The following is a 21,464-nucleotide window of genomic DNA, read 5'->3' as shown; positions in this document are numbered from 1 at the left end:
ATAATACTGGAAGTCCTAGCCAGGGCAATAAGACAAGAGAAAGACATCCAAGGAATCCAAATAGGAAAAGAAGAAGTCAAACTATCACTATTTGCAGACGATATGATATTATACATAGAGAACCCCAAAAACTCCACAGAAAAGCTAATTCAACTCATCAATCAGTTCAGTAAAGTGGCAGGATACAAAATCAACACGCAAAAGTCAGTAGCCTTCCTATACACAAACAATAAATCTGAAGAAGAAGAAATCAAAAAGACCATCCCTTTTGTTATTGAAACAAAAAAAATCAAATATTTGGGAATAAATCTAACAAAAGAGGTAAAGGACCTATACAAAGAAAACTATAAAACACTGTTAAAAGAAATAGAAGAAGACACAAAGAAATGGAGAGACATCCCCTGCTCATGGATTGGAAGAATAAACATTATTAAAATGGCCATCCTTCCAAAAGCAATATACAGATTCAATGCTATTCCAATCAAAATTTCAATGTCATTCTTCAAAGAAATAGAACAATTATTGATGAAATTCATATGGAATCACAAAAAACCCCGAATAGCCAAAGCTCTCCTGAAAAAAAAAGAAGGGAATGGAGGCATCAGACTCCCAGACTTCAAACTATACTACAAAGCCATAATCATCAAAACTGCATGGTATTAGAACAAGAACAGACATACAGACCAATGGAATCGAATAGAAAATCCAGAAATAAACCCACAGATTTATGGTCAACTAATCTTTGACAAAGGAGCAAAGAATATGCATTGGAGCAAAGAAAGTTTGTTCAATAAATGGTGCTGGGAAAACTGGGTCGCTACATGCAAAAGAATGAAGCTTGACCACCACCTCACACCATACACAAAAATCAACTCAAAATGGATTAAAGAACTAGACATAAGACCTGAAACCATAAAATATATAGAAGGAAATATAGGCGAAACACTACGTGATTTGCACATCAAAGACATCTTTACAGACACATCACCCAAAGCAGTGATAGTGAAGGCAAAGATAAACAGCTGGGACTACATCAAATTAAAGAGCTTTTGCACAGCAAAAGAGACAATAACAAAAACAAAGAGAAACCCCACCAACTGGGAGAACATTTTTGCACCCAACACTAATGATAAAGGACTGATCACAAAAATCTGCAAAGAGCTGATGAGACTCAACAACAACAAAGAAAATAATCCAGTCAAAAAATGGGCAGAAGAGCTTAAAAGAAACTTCTCTGAAGAGGAAATGCAAATGGCCAACAGGCATATGAAAAAATGTTCAACATCACTTGTCATCAGGGAAATGCAAATCAAAACTACCATGAGATACCATCTTACACCAGTGAGAATGGCACATATTAAAAAAACTAGCAACAACAAATGTTGGCGAGGGTGTGGAGAAAAAGGAACTCTTCTGCACTGTTGGTGGGAGTGCAAACTGGTCCAACCACTGTGGAAAGCTTTGTGGAGATTTTTGGACCTACTAAACATAGAGCTTCCATATGATCCAGCAATTCCACTCCTAGGTATTTACCCAAAGGACACAGAAACATCAATTCCAAAGAACACCTGCACCCCTATGTTTATAGCAGCACTGTTTACAATAGCTAAGCTTTGGAAACAACCCAAATGCCCAAAAATAGATGACTGGATCAAGAAGATGTGGTACATATATACCATGGAATATTACTCAGCATTCAAAAAAGATAAACACATGCAATTTGCTGCAACATGGATGGCGCTGGAAGGGATCATGCTCAGCGAAATAAGCCAAAAAGAAAAAGAAAAATACCGGATGGTCTCACTCATAGCAGGAATCTAGAAAACTTAAATAAGGGACCAGGAAAATGAATAACTATAAGAAAGTGAAAATCAAAATCAACAAAAAACTATGAACCAGAGACACTTTTAGGGGGGCGGGGGCGGGAGGGGAGGGATTGGGGTCAGAATGGGGGGCTGCAATTGTATGGGGAATATAACAATAAAATTTATAAAAAAAAAAAAACCATATTTGAGAAAAAAAAAAAACTTATTTTTAGTGACAAATCAAAGATCAGGAGCATAGAAGTTTCTTTAACTTCCTGGATGGAAGCTGAAAATGAAGCTGACTTTATGTCATCTCCACAGGAAAAGGAGTAGGCAAAGAAATGCAAATGCCACCAACTGGGAAGTTTAAAGATTTATAAAAATTAGTGTTTCTGATATATTAATGACTCCAGTGGTGGTAGCCTGCATTTGTCATTGTCATGTTCCATTGTCATTCAAGTACTTAATCAACTCATATTGTCAGGGCTAAATTTATTTTCTTGTGTCTGCCTAGCCAGATAATTTCTCTGTTCTTTGGCACTCCTGTCTCATGCTCCTGCTTCACACCAGGGTTTGAAGGAAGAGCTAAGAGCACTTCTCTCTTTGTTTTTAACTCATTGCTGACTTGCTCTCTGGGGACTAAAACTTTCATTAGAAAGAGAACAGTGTCTTTTAAATAGTTTCTCTTGCTGAATGAGAACAGGTGTGCATTCATGACTACCTTAAATAATTAACACAGCACCATCAACTTGAAGAATGATTTTCCAGTCCAGCTTCCACGTCCCAGTAAATGAGAGGCATGCACATTTGTTACATGTTTACCTACATGCGTGTACACATGGTTTTTAGTTATTGTGCATTTGGTTTTTAGTTACAGACCAGGATGGGTCTTCATTTTGCCCTAAATTTTACTAAAGGACAGTAACCATTATGTACGATGTTGCCCTTTCATTAAAACCTCTGAAACAAGTTTCTCTGAGGTCAGAACAAGGAAAAGTGTTAAATGGCAATGTCTAATAAATATGAATTCTTTCTTTTGTTACATAACAAGAGCTGGCTAATCTGCTCTTTCTGTCTTTGCCTTAGTTGCCAGGAATCTCCATGCAAAAGCATTTTGTTTGTGTTTCATTTTACCAGAGAACATAAAAAAGGGGAAAATAATAACACATACAAACCCAGAGGGATGAGACTTACCTTACGTATATGAAACAGGAAAATGAAGCTCATGATCTCATAGCATTTGTTACATTCAAATTCCATTCTAAACACATTCAGATCTCTTTTGCTGTTTTTCAGTGGTCACAGTTTCCCTCTGTTACTCTCCTTCCCTTTCACCCCTGATACTACCTATATTGTTCTCTTCTTACAGGGAGTATCACTTTTACTTTACACTGTTTGTGAACCTGTCATCTCTTTTGCTAGTTTTTAAATTCCTTGAGGATCTTTTCCGTGCTTCCTTGAAACAAAGCCCCCTACATTCCACTGCAAAGTGCTCAGTAAATAGCATTGCTATATAAAACACATGACGCCCAACTACATTTTCAGACTGAGATTAAACCACTAATACTGTTTTTAGTAAACCTATGTCCAGTGTAATGGTAAATGTGTGTATTCAAACTTATGTAGGTTCAAATGTGTTTTGGTGTGCTGCATTCTTATTTGTGAAATCTGGTAACTATCCATAACTACTGGGTTGGTTCTATAACTGGACATCATGTTCTCTCATAGGTATATGCGTGATATGAAAGGCATAGGCCTAGAGACCTTACAAATAGACATCAATAGAATATCCTTTTGGTTCTCCTCCCTCTCTACTGATAATTCATCTTGGAGAAAGGACCGTCTTTGTGGATGATCCCAAGAAGATCCATTATCTAATATAACCTTTGATATGGGAATGTCTGTGTGTGCCTGCCCCAATGTCATGGTTTAAATAGTCACAGTGGTCTCTGGATTCAAATAGTAGGAGGTTAAATGTATTTTAGTGGAGTGGTTAAAAGAAAATGATAAGATCCTTAGTCTGGAGAGAGGCCCATTTTGGAGGGTGAATGAAACAACCAAATTTTTCTCTTTCCTCACCTCAGCACACTGATTTCCCCCATAAACATGGCTGAATTTTCTTTAAGGGAATGCTAAATAGTCTAGTGATACTGTTACTTTAAAACATAGACATGACCTAGAGTTCAGGGCTACTTAATGTCATCTGAGCTTTCAGAAAAAGTCAGTGGCTAAATAACAGACCACAAATGGAAAGGCTAAAATTCCAACCCTAATTCCAGTCATTAATTTACAAGCAGTGCTGAGACAATCATGATGCTAATCTTGGCTTTGATTTTTCTCTTCTTAAAAATAAGGTCTATGTTATGTTCTGTTTTATAAAACACAGTCATTTGTTAGGATTTAGTTCAGGGTATAAGTTGCAGTTTGGATAACTAAATCCTGTGACTTTTAAACCAAATAGAGTGAACTTTCACTTTCCTAGTAATGGACGAAGGAGACCCTATTTGTAGTCCCTGGTGGAGGTCTCCTATCCCCCAAGTATGGGTCTTTAACAAATTGCTACTTGGAGGTGTCCAGAAGAGATCTGTGCAGTATTTCTGAAGAAATATTTTGTGATTACTTGCTAGATGCCTGCTATTCATTAATCAATATTTCTTAAGATAAAAATATTAGATTCTTTAGTGAGCATAGATAGACTTTGTTATTAAAGAGAAAGAGTTTGAAATATTTTTTGAATAGAAACCAGCATGAAACTGGAAACTGTTCCAAAGAAATATGTCTGGATATACACTAATATGTGAGTTAGAATATGTATAGAAATTTCTTTTAAAAAGGAGAACTAGCTAGGAAATTCAGATTTGTCTAAAAATTTCTGTTTAGATTGTGATAGGGAGTTTATTATATCTCCTCTGAGACAGCTTTTGTTCCTTTTGTTTCTCTTGAAAAGCTCCCAGTCCCCCACTCTTCTGTGGTCTCTGTCATAGCTATTTTGATGTAGGACAGTTGTCAGAAATGTTTAGCATCTCAGAGATGCCAGTGACATTTGGGTGTGTCCATCAAAACATCTTAGTGTGCAAAGGAATGTTATTGAGTAGGACTCATAATTTCTCCAAAAAGTAAGATATAAGTACAAATTATCCTTTAGTGTGTTGAGACATATCAGCTTATTTTGAAATTGTACAGTGTATTGGTGGAGGTGGTGGACTCTTATGGAGACAGATTTTAAAAGAGAAAAATCAAAGCCAGGAGATGCGATCTTTTCTGTGCTATTGAATCTTTCTTGTTATTGCTATAAAACAAACAATTGAACAAATTTGAATATTCTTCTAGGCAATGTGGAACTAAACAATAATGGAAAAATATGATCCCAGGGAGAAATATAAATTGGAGAGGGAATGGGGAGTTAAAAATACATACCCAGATATGTGACTCTGTAAGAGTTCAGCGAGGTTTTGTGTGCTGGGTGTGATGTGAGGCTACAAAGACAGATGAGATCCCGTGCCAGTTGACACAGTTTATAGTGTAATAGAGCATATTGTGTATAGAATAAATGGCGCTCTGTGCACAGGGAGCCACCAGAAACAGATGGTATAACGGGGGAAGGAAAAGCTAGTAGTGCTCTGGTTGTGGGTTCAATGCCAGTGATCCCAAGATGGGTTAAGTTTCCTGGAGGGGGTTTTGAACCACCACTGAACACCAACTGTACTCGCGTCTATGCTGGGCACTTAACATGTTATCTGCTGTCATTGCCGCTGGACGTGTGGAAATGGAAGCTCAGAGAGGAAAAGCGACTTAGCTGGGGCTCCCTAGATAATCACTGGTAAAATTGGGAAGCAAGCCCATGTCTGACTGGTTTACCACTCATCTCCCAAATCTCTTGTTGGATGAAATCAGAACCAGTGACCCCTGACCTACGAGGTGTCTGGACCCCTGACCATGCGATGTGTCTGAGAATGAGAACTCGTGCTCCTGCAGGAAGTGTTAACAGTGGAAAGCAGAGGGTTAATGTCATTGTTCATTTTGGGTCTAGTACTTGCCAGGTGCTATGAGAGGCTTTCGCTTCACATTCTAAATCAGTCCTCACGATCATCCCACGAGGCTGACATCTCCATTTTATAGAATGTTTATGGGAAACTGAGGCTTAGAAGATTTAGAGAGCCGACCACTGAGTTTTGGATTTGAATGTTGTGATTGGGGCCAAATGGCAACGGACTTAAATTCAACAGTTTCATTCCATGGATCTGAATGTTTCTCCAGGTTCCATAGGGGGCAGCGAACACATGTAGGTGGAATGAGATTTTGGAGAGGATTGCGCTGGCTGGGTGGAGAAGTCAGAGTATGATGGGAGGGGAGGGAGAGACGTCGCTTTTTGGTTTGATTATTATTTTGAAGACATGATTCTAGTTCTTCCTGGGGTGGGGAGGGGGTTTAGAGAGGTGCAGAGGAGGCAGATGGGGGAGAGGAAGGAGGAGGAGAGAGCAGGAGCTGACAAGTAGTCTAACAGCTGCTCCACATATCCACAACTGACTGAGAAAAAATGGTTCTATTTATTTGCCGTTTCCTTCCATATATCTTCCCAACAGCATTCATCAATATCTGTCATTTCCCAGGGGGGTTAGACATGTCTAGCAATTCATTCTCCTGAATTATATTTCAATACACGGATGGAAGGAGGCCAGATTGCCGATGTTAACTCTGACCTGGACCCAGCGTTGCTTTCACACCACACCCAGCAGCTGAGTGCCCCCACTCAGACGCTCCAAGCAGATTCTTGCTAAGATGTTCTCATTAGAGTAGGCGCTATGTAATACTTCCTTAAAAATCAATTTTAAGTTGTCACCCGAGCCTTTAGTCTATGCACTGCAGCTTAGAGCTGCATGGTTGGATGTTGTTCATAAGAAATTTAAATCCAGACAATTATCATCAGAAGGGTAATCACCTTGGTGGTCTCGGTGCAACCAGGAGTTGCTGGCCAGAGCTGGGCCTCCTTGCAGAACAGGACAATTTGCTGAGTGCTGGCCCAGAGAAAGGACAATTTGCGGAGTGCTGGTCCAGCAGCTCCACGCGTGCTGGTGCTAACAGGACTATTGCAGCTCATCAGGCTCCATTTCATGTATTGACTCACTTGATCCTAATAAATATCCCAGTCAATTCAGATGAATTAATTAAAAATCAGTAATCTTGGTGGATGTGAAGGAGTAGTTCTTCTTTAGGAACAAGTTGAGGAAAAACAAAAGAATGGAAAGGCCAAACGTATTTCTATGTTAAGTATGGATTAGAATTTTTTTCCCATGTAAAAAGACTTGAAATATGCCATGTGTTGGCATTTTCTGCCCCCTTACAACATGACAAGAATAACCAGGTGACTCTGTGATGGAGGATGAAAAGACTACTTTTGAGTCATCTTGCCTTATTATCCACACCAAAAGTTACTTTTGATGTAAAACCATAGCTGTAGTTGATAGTGGCAGCAGCAGCTTAGACTGCTGCTCTATAGACTTGTGGTTTGGCCAGAACCATGGATTGCTGTATGGTAGACTGTCTTCTGTTCTTTCTCATCCCTTGCTCTCATGGTATGGCATTGGCCTTTAGTAGCCCCTTAAACACATGTCATGCACCCACTCTGTCTGGGCCTGCCCTGGATTGTCAGCTTCTGATACCTGCTCTGCTTGCTACGTGCTTCCTTTTCCTGCATCCCCCTAACTTTGTCACCAGGCCCTGTGGTTAGTCATGTTGTCTTGCTAGTAGATGTTAAATATAGAGTGCTAGAGATCATGTTCAGAGAAGTGAGCTTGGGCATCTCTGGTAGATTGAGTCTTGTAGCAAAACAGCCATTTAGAAACTGTTAACTTGACTCAGACTCTGTTGCCCCATTGGCATTCTGTGCTCTATCACCCTTGCAAAAGGCACGCATGTGCTCTTGCTTCAGCTTTCAATTTCATCGTCAGTTGGCGATCACTGGGCAGAAGGCAGTGGTGCCTTCAAGGGCTGAGGGTCAAGCTTTTGTACTTCTCTCTTGTGAGTAAATACACACCACACTTTTTATTTTTAAGTCTGGAATGGCAACCTCTGTATAGGAGTCAGTGAACTTGAGCACTATCTGGTCACAGGTCTGTTGGTTTCTCAAATTGCATTTATTTATGCCATTAAGAAGACTGATTTAGCAGTATTGTCGATGCTGTCTAGGTGTAGCTATTCTTTTGCAGCAGGAACAAGAAATTGGAAGGCAGTCACCCATGTGAGAGGGAAGATGAAAGGAACCATGTCTCTATGTTGTGGTAGCACAGCTGAAGATGAATAAAGGGGGGCTGTAATTGCCGGTGAGTACAGCAGTCACGACGAGAGGGAAGTGGTGTTTAGGAGTGAGCAATGGGGCATAGAAGAAGAATATCTTGATGATGGAATACACTTGAGGGTGGTGACTGCTGACTCATGGATCCTTCCAGATTCAGCTGGTGACTTATCTTTGTGGTCTCTGCCTTTTCTCCATTTCTAAAGTCTGGAGCTTTCTTGAAAAACTCCATTCCTCTGACTTGGTAATGACTTGAAGGGCTTAGTAACTAAATATAATCTGCAAAAGCAGGTATTGATGTCATTTAATGTGCAGACCTCCTTTTGGACAACAAAAAGGGCCCTCTTATTTTCCCTCTGAAAGGTATAGTGGTTTTGGCTAAGTGAGCGAGGGTAGTTTCCTATGTTTGTGGTGGGAGCAGAGGTAAAATATACATAACAAACTTTACCATTTTAAAATACACGATACAGTGACATTCAGTACATCCTGTACATCCATCACCTCTGTCCCTCTCCAGAACTTTTTCTTTACCCCAAACTAAAACTCTGAACACATTAAGCACCAACTCTCAATTTTCCACTCTCCCCAATCCTTAGTTAGCACCGTTACACTTTCTGTCTCAATAAATTTGACAATTCCCAGAACTTCATAGAAATAGAATAGACAATATATATCCTTTTGCATTTGCTTTATCTAGTCTGGCACAATGTCTTCAAATGTCACTCACATTGTAGCATGTATGAATTTCATTCTCTTTCTTAAAGCTGAATAATACTCGGTACCACATTTTGCTCATTCACCCTTCACCCTGAAGGGCATTTGAGTTGCTGCCACCTTTGGCTATTGTGAATAGTGCTGTTGTGAACATGGTGTGCAAATATCTGTTCAAGTCCCTGCTTTCAATCCCTTTGTGTAAATACCCATAGGTGGAGTTAAGCGAAAGAGGCTTTAGTAGGCAGTGGGGAGGGCAAGACAACTGGAATGTCCCTCTTCCCACTTTGGTGGTAGATGTGAACACTCTGGGAGCTACTGTGAGAGCTCCAGTGGATGCTCAGGTAAGCAGCAGTCTGGTAGCAGAAGGCGAAGACGGAGGATAAGGGATGTGAGCATGTGCCCCATCTGACTCTGCATGGCCCCAAGAGAGTGCTACCCTCTCAGTGTTCTTTGTGTCCCCAGCCCTTACCTCTGCAATGCCTACCCCCTCCCATTTTCCTCCAACCCCCTATATATCTCCCCACCTCTCCAGGATCCTCCAGAGCAACATACCTGCTACCTCAGCTTTCCTTTGTTCCTGGTAGCTGAGAGGGACAAACAGTCAGGCTCTTACCTATAATTGAGCACCAGAAGCCATTTCTAAGGACAGCTTTGTTACAAAGTTACTGGTTCTTATTTCTCTTTGTTGTCCTGTTTATAGTTCAAAAGAAATAACCCAAAGTGTAAGACTATGGACTGACTGCTAAATACATGTTGTGCTACATTCAGGTGGTGGGGAACTTTCTTATTGGAAGTTTTAAAATTATTCTGGAGCCTATATTTAGTTCTTTATATAGCCATTCTGCTAGAATTATTGCTGACCTGATATGTTTCTACCACAAAGAGATACTTCAAGCTTTGGGGTACTTAGAAAGCATGTGTCTCATATTTGAAGGCAAACATTTATCCTTGTTCCTTGGAATTCAGGATAGAAACAAACACATTCTAGGCATGAACATACACATAGTATAGATAGAGCCAAGGCACAGACTGAGGCTTAGTAACTAATTTATATATTTACTATATAATCTTAAAAAGCTACAGACCTTCCTGTTTTCTCTGTTAAGTAGGGGGCCCATGACCAAAACAATAAAAGTAATTGGTGTAAAAATGTGTAAAGTCGATTCAAATAACCGTTACCATAGTTGAAGTCTGACAAGTTCTAGAATCAATCTGCCAGCTGATTTCAGTTTTAATGTGGACCTCTGTTTCTTGCCTCCAAATTTTTATTTATGTAGAAAATAATTTTTAGTAACAGTACTGGCATTTTGTAAATCTGTTTCTGAAGGACACAGAGGTGATCACATTTCCAGTTGTAACAACAAGCTTGGTTTGGTATTAAAATATAGCAACCAGATTGCTAGGCAAGCTCACCTCTTATACAACAAATTAGGAATGGTATTCTCCATTAATTTCTACCCCGTGCAGCTGAATAATGCAGTTGACAGATGCTAATTTCCTTAAATTGTAGGCAGCAAATGATGCATGAATACAACAGCAACACACTTTTTAGAGGCTCTTGGTAGTCATCAAAAAGCAAATTTATATAAAGTTTGATGTAATCACTACCAACTATGGCACGATGTTAGTGTCTCTAATGACTGCCTTAAATCCATCTGTTGTCTTCTTTTCCCTATTAACACCAATGGGGGTCTAGGCAGGAATAAAACATCCCATGTGTTGTGCTAAAAGACCATCCAAATTCTTACAATTCCTAAGGATAAGTTTCCTGCAAGAATAATGGTATCTAAAATCTAACTCTTCACAGGATTATAAACATTTCAGTGAATATATGTCTACATGCTTTCTCATGTAATTATTTTTCCAGTGTCTTTACAAAATTTTATTTCACGCTTACTTCATTACCTATCTTGTATTGGACAACTTTCTATGTTTATTTTTAGGATGACACTTCTTGAGTGTTTATTGTATAATGTATGTTCTTTTTAGATTTTACAACTACTCCATAAGTTGGCCCCTATCTTACAGCTAAGCAACCTAAGGCTTGAAGAAGACTGTGAACAATAAAAAGTTTTGGGGGTCAGACTTGGAACTTAGCAGTCTGACTCTAGGGTCAACCCCAATAGAGTAGTTAATTCTTAGTAATACTTACAAAGACCTTTATGTTTTGATGGGTTGAAAGACAGTGTTAAGAAGAGTATATGTGCTAAGTTCAAAAATTTAGTTTAAACTCAGTTCAAAAAGTGATCCATTACTGAATGTTAGAATCTCTCTTTTTGGGTTAAACTCTGTTGAGGTAACAAAAGAATTTGAGATTGACAAAGACTGTGTCCTTGCTCAAGTCCTAGACAGGCTCTCTGGGCCCTTGTTGAGGCAAGCAGGCAGGCTGGCAAGGCAGGGGGACCAGGGAGCCAGGAGGCTGGCAAGCCCCCTAGCCCCTAGCAAATCTCTACGTTCTTTCTCTTGGCAATCTCTGGCATTCTCTCTATTGCGTCAACTTGTGATCTTGCCTCCTCTGTCATGTTGCTAGTCCTCTCAGAGCCATAGCCACAGCTTTAGCCCAGCCTCTAGTCTCAGGTGTGCACACTTACACATGCTTTCACCCATGCTCCAGGTGTCCACAATGAGGCACTCATGCCACCGCACCCACACTCCCAAGGCCTTCTGCATTAGCATGGTCAAGGCCATAGGTGATAGCTACAGAGGCTAACAGCGTAAAAAGCCTGATTAATTCACTTACCCTACAGCCCTCTCTTGACCTTGGTCAGTAAAGATCTGAACAAATATTAGCACAGTTTCTAAAATTGCAAGGCCACATCCTTAGGGTGACCCCGACCCTTCTCAGAGCAGCTGCCTATACAAACTCAAGGCTGCTCCCCAAACACGTTGTTCTGCCAACAGAACAGAAAGGCTTCTGTCTCCCAGTGACTGTGGGAGGATAGAGACTTAAGTAATTGCCAGCTAGTAGACACCACTGGCCTAATTGAGTTTACACTGACTTAACCCTTGTAATTTTTCACTTGCCCGACTCCCCACTTGTTCCCTGCCTGACTCCCTCATCTCCCTGTAAAGCACCCAGTTACTTCTGCGCACATCAAAGGGTGAATTTAGTTCATGCTGAACTCTATCCTATTGCAGTAGTACTACTGATTAAGATTCATCCTGACCACTTTAATTAGTGTCCGGTTACTTAAAATTTGTTTACCTTTGACAGGCACACCTTTGGTCTTGTTCCCAAGACTGGGAGATAGCAATAAGTAAAATGTGGAAATGTTAGCGTGAGTGATTTCAGCGGAGCAGATGGCATGTGTGTCCCGTTAGCAGTGGTCTCTGCTTACTTTAAAGTGCCCTGTGAGCGCTAACACAGCTGGTGTCCAAAGTGGGCTTCGGAGTGGACAGAGAGGAGGGAGGTGGCTCTGATTCTTTGTGCCCTGGTGCTTGCCTGGATTCTGTCCAGAGTCTGCCTTCCCACCTGAAACATGCCAGTCTCATTCAGCAGATGCTAACATATGAATTTCCTGAACTGAGATTTATTCAGGAACAATCCCTCCCACTGGCAGAAAGGGGGCCTTTCCCAGTTACAACTGCTGTGATTTTCACACTAGGACCATGACGAGAGTCTACATGCTTCATTTTTATGCAATTCTCCATCCAGCCTCTCACCTGGCTTCTTTGTTCCCCACCCAGACCCCATGGAGAGCCCCCATCATTCAGACCCCTCCTTGACATGGCCTTTGAAACTGCATTTTAAGTGGATGGAGAATAATGTGCTCCTGGCCACCTGGTTTGCCATGTTAGACTATGGGGCACTTTTTTCAATAAAGAATCATTGCAACCAATATTACATAATATTATGTATGAGAATTAGCAGAATAATTCAATATAATCTCATAGTCCTTCCAGCAAGCTTTATCAAAGCTTAGTTGGGTATATTTAAAATATTTAATATTAGATTTACTAAAACCATAAGTGAAAACGTAATTCTTTAATTTTCCAATATCAGAACCCAGTTTTCCCTGCAGATAATTTTTAAAATAATAAAGTATTACAGCATACTTTTTGCTGACCCCATTTTCCCGTCCAGCGATAACTTTAATTCTCAATTTGCTATTTATCCTTTCCACAAAGAAGTATTACTCTTTATGGTAATACTGTTCAATATGTTTCTTTCTTTTGTGATCTGACCTAAGAACCCATTACCATGTTTTATTTTGTTGCTGTGGGGGTGGTGGGGGATTTATTCATGGAGCTATGAAGTTCCCATGATAATGTGAGTAGTGATAGCATATTGACTGCCTTCCACTTCCAGGTTGGGAGATATGAGTGCATTATCTCATTTAATTCTAGCTACTACCATTTCCCATCTTCTCAGATGATTTCCTCTCTTTAAAGATATTATTTCTTATAAACATAGAACCATCCTATCATGTAGAATTTTTTTTAGCCTAAGCATAAGCATATTTTTAGCTGAACATGAATATTTTCCTGGGATAGGGTTCTGGCTTCAGAGTAAGAATCCTAGTTTTGCCCACTGACTAGCTGTATGCCCTTGTTTATGCAATGTCTCTGGGCTTGAAAGTGGAAGTAATCTAGGACCTCATAGGATTATTAGGAAGTTGCAGTGCCTGGTATATGTAGGCCTCAACATATTCTAGTTATTACTCTTAATAAAATTAACGAAATCTGTTTGCTTGTAGTCTTCCTGTTTAGAGTTAATCAAGTGTTGATCAGGAACTGTAGTTTAATTGTGTTTCAGGCAACAAACATTTATTGAGTACTTACTAATGGTGAGATATTTGTGCCAGATACTGGGGATACTGAAATAAATACTTGCAAACAAATATCTTAGGGTGTTATAGGGAGATAGTCTATTTGTTATTTTCTACTAAAAAAGAAGGCTGGTCTATAGAATTCTTCAGTAAACTAAAAAGTTTGCCCTTCAGATTTTTCCAAGATTAAATTCTCAAAGTGATTTTGTATATTCCTATATGCCTTAGTTTTCTTTAACACAAAGAATGTGGGGCAGAATGGTTGTAAGGCCAGAGTGGATTCTCTCCATCATATAAACCTTCACATATGGGCTTTAAGTCTCCTGTCAGCCTCTCTCTTCAACATGAACAAAGGAAATATAAGACACAAAACAGGCAAGTGACAAGAGGATTAAAAAAAGTCTGTGGGTTCTAACTACTACAGGTTGGCGTATCCTTAACAAATGATGTTCTTTGAAAGTCAATTTGGTGTTAAATAGAAAATTCACTCCTATAATACTGATATTAACATTACTAAATGCTATCTCCAGTTTTCCTTCCCTTTCTCATTAATGATCTTCTTTTGAGTCTAACAGATTTTTCAGAAACCCTCTTAGTCTAGCTTTTAGTTCATGTTTCGAAATGAGACAAGGAGAAAAATTCTCAACTTTTAATGTAACATACCCTACACACAAATATATCCAAATGTTTTTAAATTGGTGACAGAGCCATGGAGGGTAGTTATATTTGAATTTTCAATGATAGGGTTTATGCTTCAATTAATTGGTATTTGCTATATTTATTTGCTTGGAAAATGTCATAACCTATTATTTCGCTTAGGGGAGGAGGAGGTGACAAAAATCAGTATGATCCTATTTTTGCAAGAAAATATAGGTTATAGAAAGAAAGTCTGGCATAAAATCACTGAAATATTGGTATTGGGATAATGTGTGTATATTTCCTACTTGTGAAACAAAAGCTGCCCCCCCCCCAAAAAAAAGAGATAATTTTCATTTTTAGTACTGTATGGCTAACTACTTAGTCCTTTCTGAGTGCTTTACTTAAAATAGCCTCTAATTCTCTCATCAACTTTACATAGTCGATCCTATCATCTCCATTTTAGAGACGGATAAACCAGGTTCAAGAGAAATTAACTAACTTCTTGTATGTCATTCAGCTGAGGTCAAGATCTGAAAAGCAGATCTAGTTTTTTCTGAAGTTTGTATTTTCTCTGTGTAATAAGAGAGTAAAAGAGCAGTTGTGGCAGAAACAAAACCAAAAGCAAAACCAACAAAAATACTCCTCTTTTTTTTCTGAAAACACTTAAAGCATTATACCATTAACATGGGCAGTTGACGAGAGCTACCTCTATCTAGTTTCTATCCTTTGGTAGTACTAGTAGTTATCATTAAGAATCATGGTAAACTAATTACTATATTACAATAGTTAATACTCAGTAGGATATGCTTGTGCAGTGCATGCCTGAGACATGAGAGTGGGGGACTTTGATAAGGAACTGCTCTGCTGGGGAAAAACTAGAGAACAGATGTTTACCTCTGCTGCAGGTTCACCAGCCATATATGCTGCAATCTGTTAGATTCTAGAGATGTTTGAAGCTGAAGTCCCCACAAGGCCCTAGGATAAGATCCTATGGTTGGTTGCCCTTTCATTGTCCCTATGTCTTTTCAGGGAAAGAAGTACCCTCTTGTTCTTTAAATTCACCACAAATTTACTGAGCACCTACTATGCCAGTTATTGTATCAGTAGTGGGGCAAAGCATGTGAAATTCAAACTGGTCTTTGCTTTGACTGAGCTTCATTTCTATGTAAATATGCATGTCCATCCTAATTTCTTGAAGTCAAAAGCCTTATTGTTTGCAATGTGATAGCTAGTCTAGTCCATATACTAAATGCAATAACACAGTGTGAATTAGTTCAGCTGTTTGACATTTAAAGGCATGCACATTTATATTAGAGTTCAAGGTTGATGTAAATTGTTCAGTGAACCTAGGTTGACATTGATATCCTGATTAATGCAAATGGCTACCATTATGTATCCTGTGGACATGGTTGGATGATCAACAGCACTTCAGAGAAAGAAACTGGGCATGTGAGGCACCAACCCCATTTCACCTTGAACGAACCCCATCTCTTCCCTTTGGGCATGCTCTCTCTTCACTTTGTAGACACTTGTCTAATTGCTTTCTAGATCACTTTCCATTATTAAACACTGTGAACATCCCTTAGTAAATGCACACGATTGTTTCTATGATGCTGAAACTGCTTTGTGAATTGTATATACCTTCAGAACATTCCCAAGGAGTTGGTCCAGAAGTAGCAGGACACTTCATCCTTCCCTGACAGAAGGTTGGAATGAAGAGGTTTACTTGATTTTATATGGGAAGTCAGTGACAGCACTTGTGACTAGAGCCCCTGGCTTAATTAAAACAGTTTTTCTCTGGTTGCTGTTAATAAATGTAATTAAGAAGGACAGCAGAAGTATAGAAGATGGCCAAGAAGGGCTGTGCCATTACCACCGAAGTCCTGCAGTTTTGCATGATACTTACATTGTCTTCTTTTTAATCCCAACAGGGAGGTACCTCCTACCAAACCCGGTAGCGGGCCAGGCCTGGCCAGCCTCTGCAGAGACATCAAACCTTGTGCGCATGCGCAGCCAAGCCCTGGGTCAGTCGGCTCCCTCCCTCACTGCCAGCCTGGTGAGTGCCCTCTGGTTATGTGTGCAGTGGCTGGAGCTGGCTCTAGACCACCACTTCCCTAGGGACTATTTCAAGTTTATGATGTTTAACTAAATTTCAACTTACCCATTAACATTAAGAACAGATTTGGAAATTCCTGGCTTAGAGTGTACTAATTCTTTCTCAATTTCCCCCCTCCCCTCCTCTTAACTCCCCCTTTACATAATTTGGAGTATTTCAGTCCATGCTTCCTCTAAGGAAATGAAATGTTTCTGAGTTTTGTAAACAACTTACTTGGAAATGGTTTCAGGCTTAACAGAAAAGTTGTAAGAATAACAGTATTTCATAGAATACCAGTTAATCCATTATCAAGATTGAACTAACCTCTTGTCCAATTTGATTTGTCATTTGCTTTCTCTCTGTGTGTATGTATGTACAAATAGAGATGAGAATAAGTTGTATATATTATGACGCTTTGTTATCACAGTTATCAAATAAAGTGATTATCTGCTATGTCATCTGAATTTTGCCAGCTGACACAATAATGTTTTTAATAGGATTTTTCCCAACTCGAGTATAGGATCCAGGATAGGGTCATGTAGTGCATTTAATTGTCACATCTCTTTAGTTTCTCTTAATCTGGAGCCATTTCTTTGACTTCTATGACACTGACATTTTTGAAGACCACATTCTTCCTCCCCTCCCCCAGTTTTTTAATGGAAAACTTCTCATATTGCATAGTCTAATATGCCTACAATGTTTTCCTTATGGTGAAATTGAGGTTTTTGTATTCAGATCAGAATATGACATTGGTGATGTCCTGTCTTCTCAGAGCAGACCTTCTGCATGATATCCTCTGCTCCTATTAGCCATGTTAATTGTTTTCACCCAGTCAAGGTGTTGTCTGAGTTCTCCACTGTATTTATGATTTTTTTCTCTTGCAATCAGTAAGCAGTCTGTGGAAAGATAATTTCAGACCATGCATACATGTTTCTCTTCATCAAAATTTCCTCCTAGATTTCAAATCCATTAGAGGTTTTTGCCCTGACCCTTCATTTTTATAATAATTGAAAATAGTTATAATTTTAATTCCAAACATTATTTTAACTCCGTTCCATGTTGACCAGTTGGCACAGAACATAAATATTGGTATATTTGTTAGCAGCAGGAGGTCCTGCATTATTTTTTTCAATTATGTTGCTTATTAGAATTTTGTTTGGGGGTCATTACTTATCTACTTTAACCCTTGGCACAGTCTAGAAGTCTGTACAGGTTATTTTTGCTTTGGTGGTAGATAGGGTTGTATGGTACTGTCTTTAAACATTTTTTACTGATGATGATGCAAATAATATATAATCAGTACATTATCTTCTTTCTCTTAGACTATGAGTGATAAATTATGTTGGATATTTGGAAATCATATTGGAAGACATAGCGATCTGATTTAGATCTAACTTCTAGCCCTGCTTTTGCCATTAGATAGGCAGCTGTATAACTTAGGCAAGTCACTTAATTTTTCAGATTTTATCACCTTATCTGCAAGAATATAAAGAGGTTTTAAACAGTATTCAACTTTGGAATTCCCTGATTCTGTTTCCAGAACAATGAAGATTCTGAATGTATTGAATAAATATCCCTCAAATTTTTTTTTCAGGATATTTTATGACTTTATAATTGACTAGCATCTTTAAACCAAAATTCATCTGTTTTTTTTCATGAAATATTGGGACTTAGTTTTAAAGGTACAGGTAAAGTGATAGTAGTTAAGGTTTTCCTCTGTCCCATCTCAAAGTCCAGAGTGATGTTTTTTTCTTGGAGAATTTTATTAAAAATTTATTTTACTGTAAACATTCACTTATTCACAAAAGAGGAATTAATGACTTTTAATTACAATTAGTAATTAAAGTAAAAGAAAATTAGTGACTTAAAACAAAAGTCCTATTTGAGCTACTGCACTATTATTCTTAACACTTAAGTAGAAATCCTGCATGTGGATTGGAAAGTAAATCATTCTGATTAAAATAACATTGTCACAAAGCAATATATCTTACTGTCTGATATTAGTAGTCATATATCCAGATGCAGAAACTGATTTATTCATTGATAAAACACAGGTTGGGTGACCTTCGATATTTGGGAATTGGATACAAAAATTAGGAAATACTAATGGAAAATAAAAGAAGAATACTACTCAAAATCTGTCAGGTGACATTCTTATCCAAGAGTCAGTTAAATTATAAGCTTATTAACCTTGCAAGTTTTTATGTTTCTACTGTCTGCTTAAGAGCAAAACTAGTATCTAAAATAAATTGAAATATTAGTATTTCAATATTAGTACCTAAAATAAATTATTACCTAAAATAAATAGTACCTAAAAAAGGGGCAAATCAGTCATGAATATTAGCCATATGAATACTTCTGTCATTTTATTGCGGGTAAATTTGGGTACAGAAGCCAGAATGTGATTAACCATTTACTACTGAGCAGTAAAGCTTTCATATGTAACCCTTTCTTATCTTCCCTTCAGCAGTTTCATTACTTCCTACTTGTAGTCTACAGAAAAAAACATATTCAGGCTCTTCAACCACACCTTCCGTCCCTAACCTTCTGCAGTGTTAAGAGCAGTAGTAGGTGGCAAAGGACTGCTAGCTGAGTGCTATCTTGATATTCTCAATTGTTCTGCTGTGATGTACCCAGATTTCTGTGGGTTTATTATTTCGATTATTTCAGTTTGTCACTCAGTTCGTGTGAGTGGCTTTTCCATGCTAATGTTGTATTAAGTTATAATCTATTACATGTTTCTACTTACTGTGTTTGGATTGGATTACATATAAGTTACCTCTGCAGATTACAACTAGCATTTTTAATAGTGAGTGGTAATGAAGAAGTAGAAGTATATACCTACAAAAACTTGGTTGTTTCTTTTTTTTTTTTTTTTTTTGTCTTATAAACAAGCTGATATTGCTTATGCAGTAGAACAGAATTCAGTGTAATTCCTGGCCACTTTCTTCACCTGTACTGCCTCTGTTTTAGAGCAGTACTGGGCTGTTTTCCTGGTTCTCCTTAGTATCTATCACGGTGCACCTTTTTTTTTTTTTTTTACCTGTGTGGTTATGCCCAATACCCCCCTGCTAGACTGAAAGCTCCTTGAGGACAGAATTCCTGTCTGATCCATCTACTCCTCACTGCTGCTTGCACAGCATCTTGCCTGTAGGAGGCATTCAATAAATAATGTTGATGGAACGAGTAATTACTCATGGAATGTGACAGATGACTTTGGTTGCTAGGCGAGAGTAATGGTGTGACTCTGTATTCTGTAATGGGTGGCCTAATAAGACCATCCATCTAAAACCTTTTTGGTTTTGCTGTTCAGTGTGCATCTTACATTTGCGATAAGACTTAAAGTCCATGTAATGGGCCAAATCCCATTTAGTTCCACATCAGCCACTCAAGAAACATGGGGGCAGAATTATGAAGAGATTATCATTGTGCTCATACAAGGAAATTTCATTAATCTGCCTTTAAGCAGTCATGTAACCACATCAGTTAAATATTTTGTTGACTCATTGAGCACATTGAAGTGATATGTGTTCTGGTGTGGAAAAACTAGAAAGAAAGGAATCAAAGTGGCTGATGTTCAAATAACAGTGTTAGACTTGCTGCAACAGAATGTCATGTTCAGCACAACAACATACATTTCAGAGAAGTATAGACCCTTAACCTGAGAGGCATTCATGAGTTAGTAAGATATAAATGAAGGCCCTGTGGTTTGGTAGGTATGAAGTTTACTAAATGCATGACCTATAGTGATTTAAATGCCATAGGCAAGCTTGAAGGTATTGCTAACTACCTTCTCAAGGAGGAGATTAATTCCTAGCCTGAAGTATCTAGTTTTCCTTGGCATTGCTAAATGTAGTTGTGTTCCCTTTCCCAGACATGTTGGGCATTTCAGATAAATGGCATGTTGCCAATTCATCCTAAGTAGCCTGGTAGCTGGCAGAATACATGTTCAGCCAGTGTCCGCCTGCTGGGACACCAGCCGGGAGTGCTGATGAAGTGTCAGATGTATACTTCATATACATTAATCTGAGGAGGGGAAAACTCATTTCCCCATTTGCTTCCTCCATCTTTCTGTCCCTCCCCACACACATGGGTAGTTTATCAAAGAAGTCATAGTCGTCAAATGCAGGGGAATTTATTCAGATGCTGCTTGCTGGCAAGAAAGATGGAAATTTCAGGAGGTGGCAACAGGACCAGTGGTAACTTATTTTTCTGTAGGAAAATAAGGTTGTAAGCCTTCATGATTAAAGTTTAGAAATGGTATATATATGGCCATCGTAAGAAATATTTGCTTCTTTTGTACTTTGGAGTAATAGATGGGTGGCAGAAGCACAGTAAAAATTCTTCTACTGTATTTTTCTCCAAGTTGCTGTTTGGTTTCAGTCCTGTGCCTCATCTGTTCTGCTGTGTGAATATCTTTGTTACCTTCTTTCATATTGAGATATTTCTTGATTATCCTGTTTGAAGTGGTTCCCCACACTGCTTCTCTACTTGCTAACACCCAAGGTTCTTCACCCACTCTTGCTAGAGCTTTATCTTCTTCCAATGTAACCTACTTTCTTAATTTACTATTAATCTCATATTACTCTAATGTAAAGTTCTTGTCGGCAGAGATATTCTGTTTTCCCAGTGCCTAGAATACTGCCTGGCACATAGTAGGTGCTCAGTGAAGATTTGTTCAAACCATAGGTGAATATATTGCCTGTGCACATTTTCAGTGGCCCAGAATGGAGCCTTGTTTGTTTTTTGTTTTTAATCTGTGATTAATTTTTTAGGCTTATATTACTTAGCCTAATTAAGTAGATGTTCTTCCACCAGAGAGCACTTAACCCTGAAAAGTGTATTCAGGATTTAAACTATAATTGTTCAGTTGGAAATGGGAGTGAGAGGGAAAAGCAGAGTGCTTATGAGATCAACTCCAGGTTCTGCCATATCGTAGCTAGATGAGCCTCAGTTTCTTCATCTGTGAAGTGGAGCTAATAGTTGTTGTGACCTCAGGAGGATGTTGTGAAGATTCAGTGAGTGAATTCTTGTTTGGTACTTTGTATGGTGCCTGTCATTCAAGACTTGCTGGCATCTATGTTCTTGGGATTGGCAGGTAGGTTTAGCTGAGTTGGTATTACAAGTAAGAGAATAAGCTCTTTTCTGTC

The 21,464-nt window shown here is 38.7% G+C and overlaps 1 protein-coding gene across 1 annotated transcript in view; it reads left to right on the top strand.

Moving 5' to 3' along the window:
• MAST4 (microtubule associated serine/threonine kinase family member 4) overlaps positions 1 to 21,464 on the top strand; it is a gene marked incomplete at both ends in the record, with an annotated part of 550,061 nt that overhangs the window by 171,953 nt on the left and 356,644 nt on the right. The window contains 1 exon segment of the mRNA XM_084233151.1: positions 16,151 to 16,275. Coding sequence (XP_084089277.1) covers positions 16,151 to 16,275 — 125 coding nt within the window.

The sequence above is a fragment of the Talpa europaea genome, assembly GCF_964194135.1.
Source record: "Talpa europaea genome assembly, chromosome: 5".
Taxonomy (NCBI): Eukaryota; Metazoa; Chordata; class Mammalia; order Eulipotyphla; family Talpidae; genus Talpa; species Talpa europaea.
This window is presented reverse-complemented; position numbering and strand designations above follow the sequence as displayed.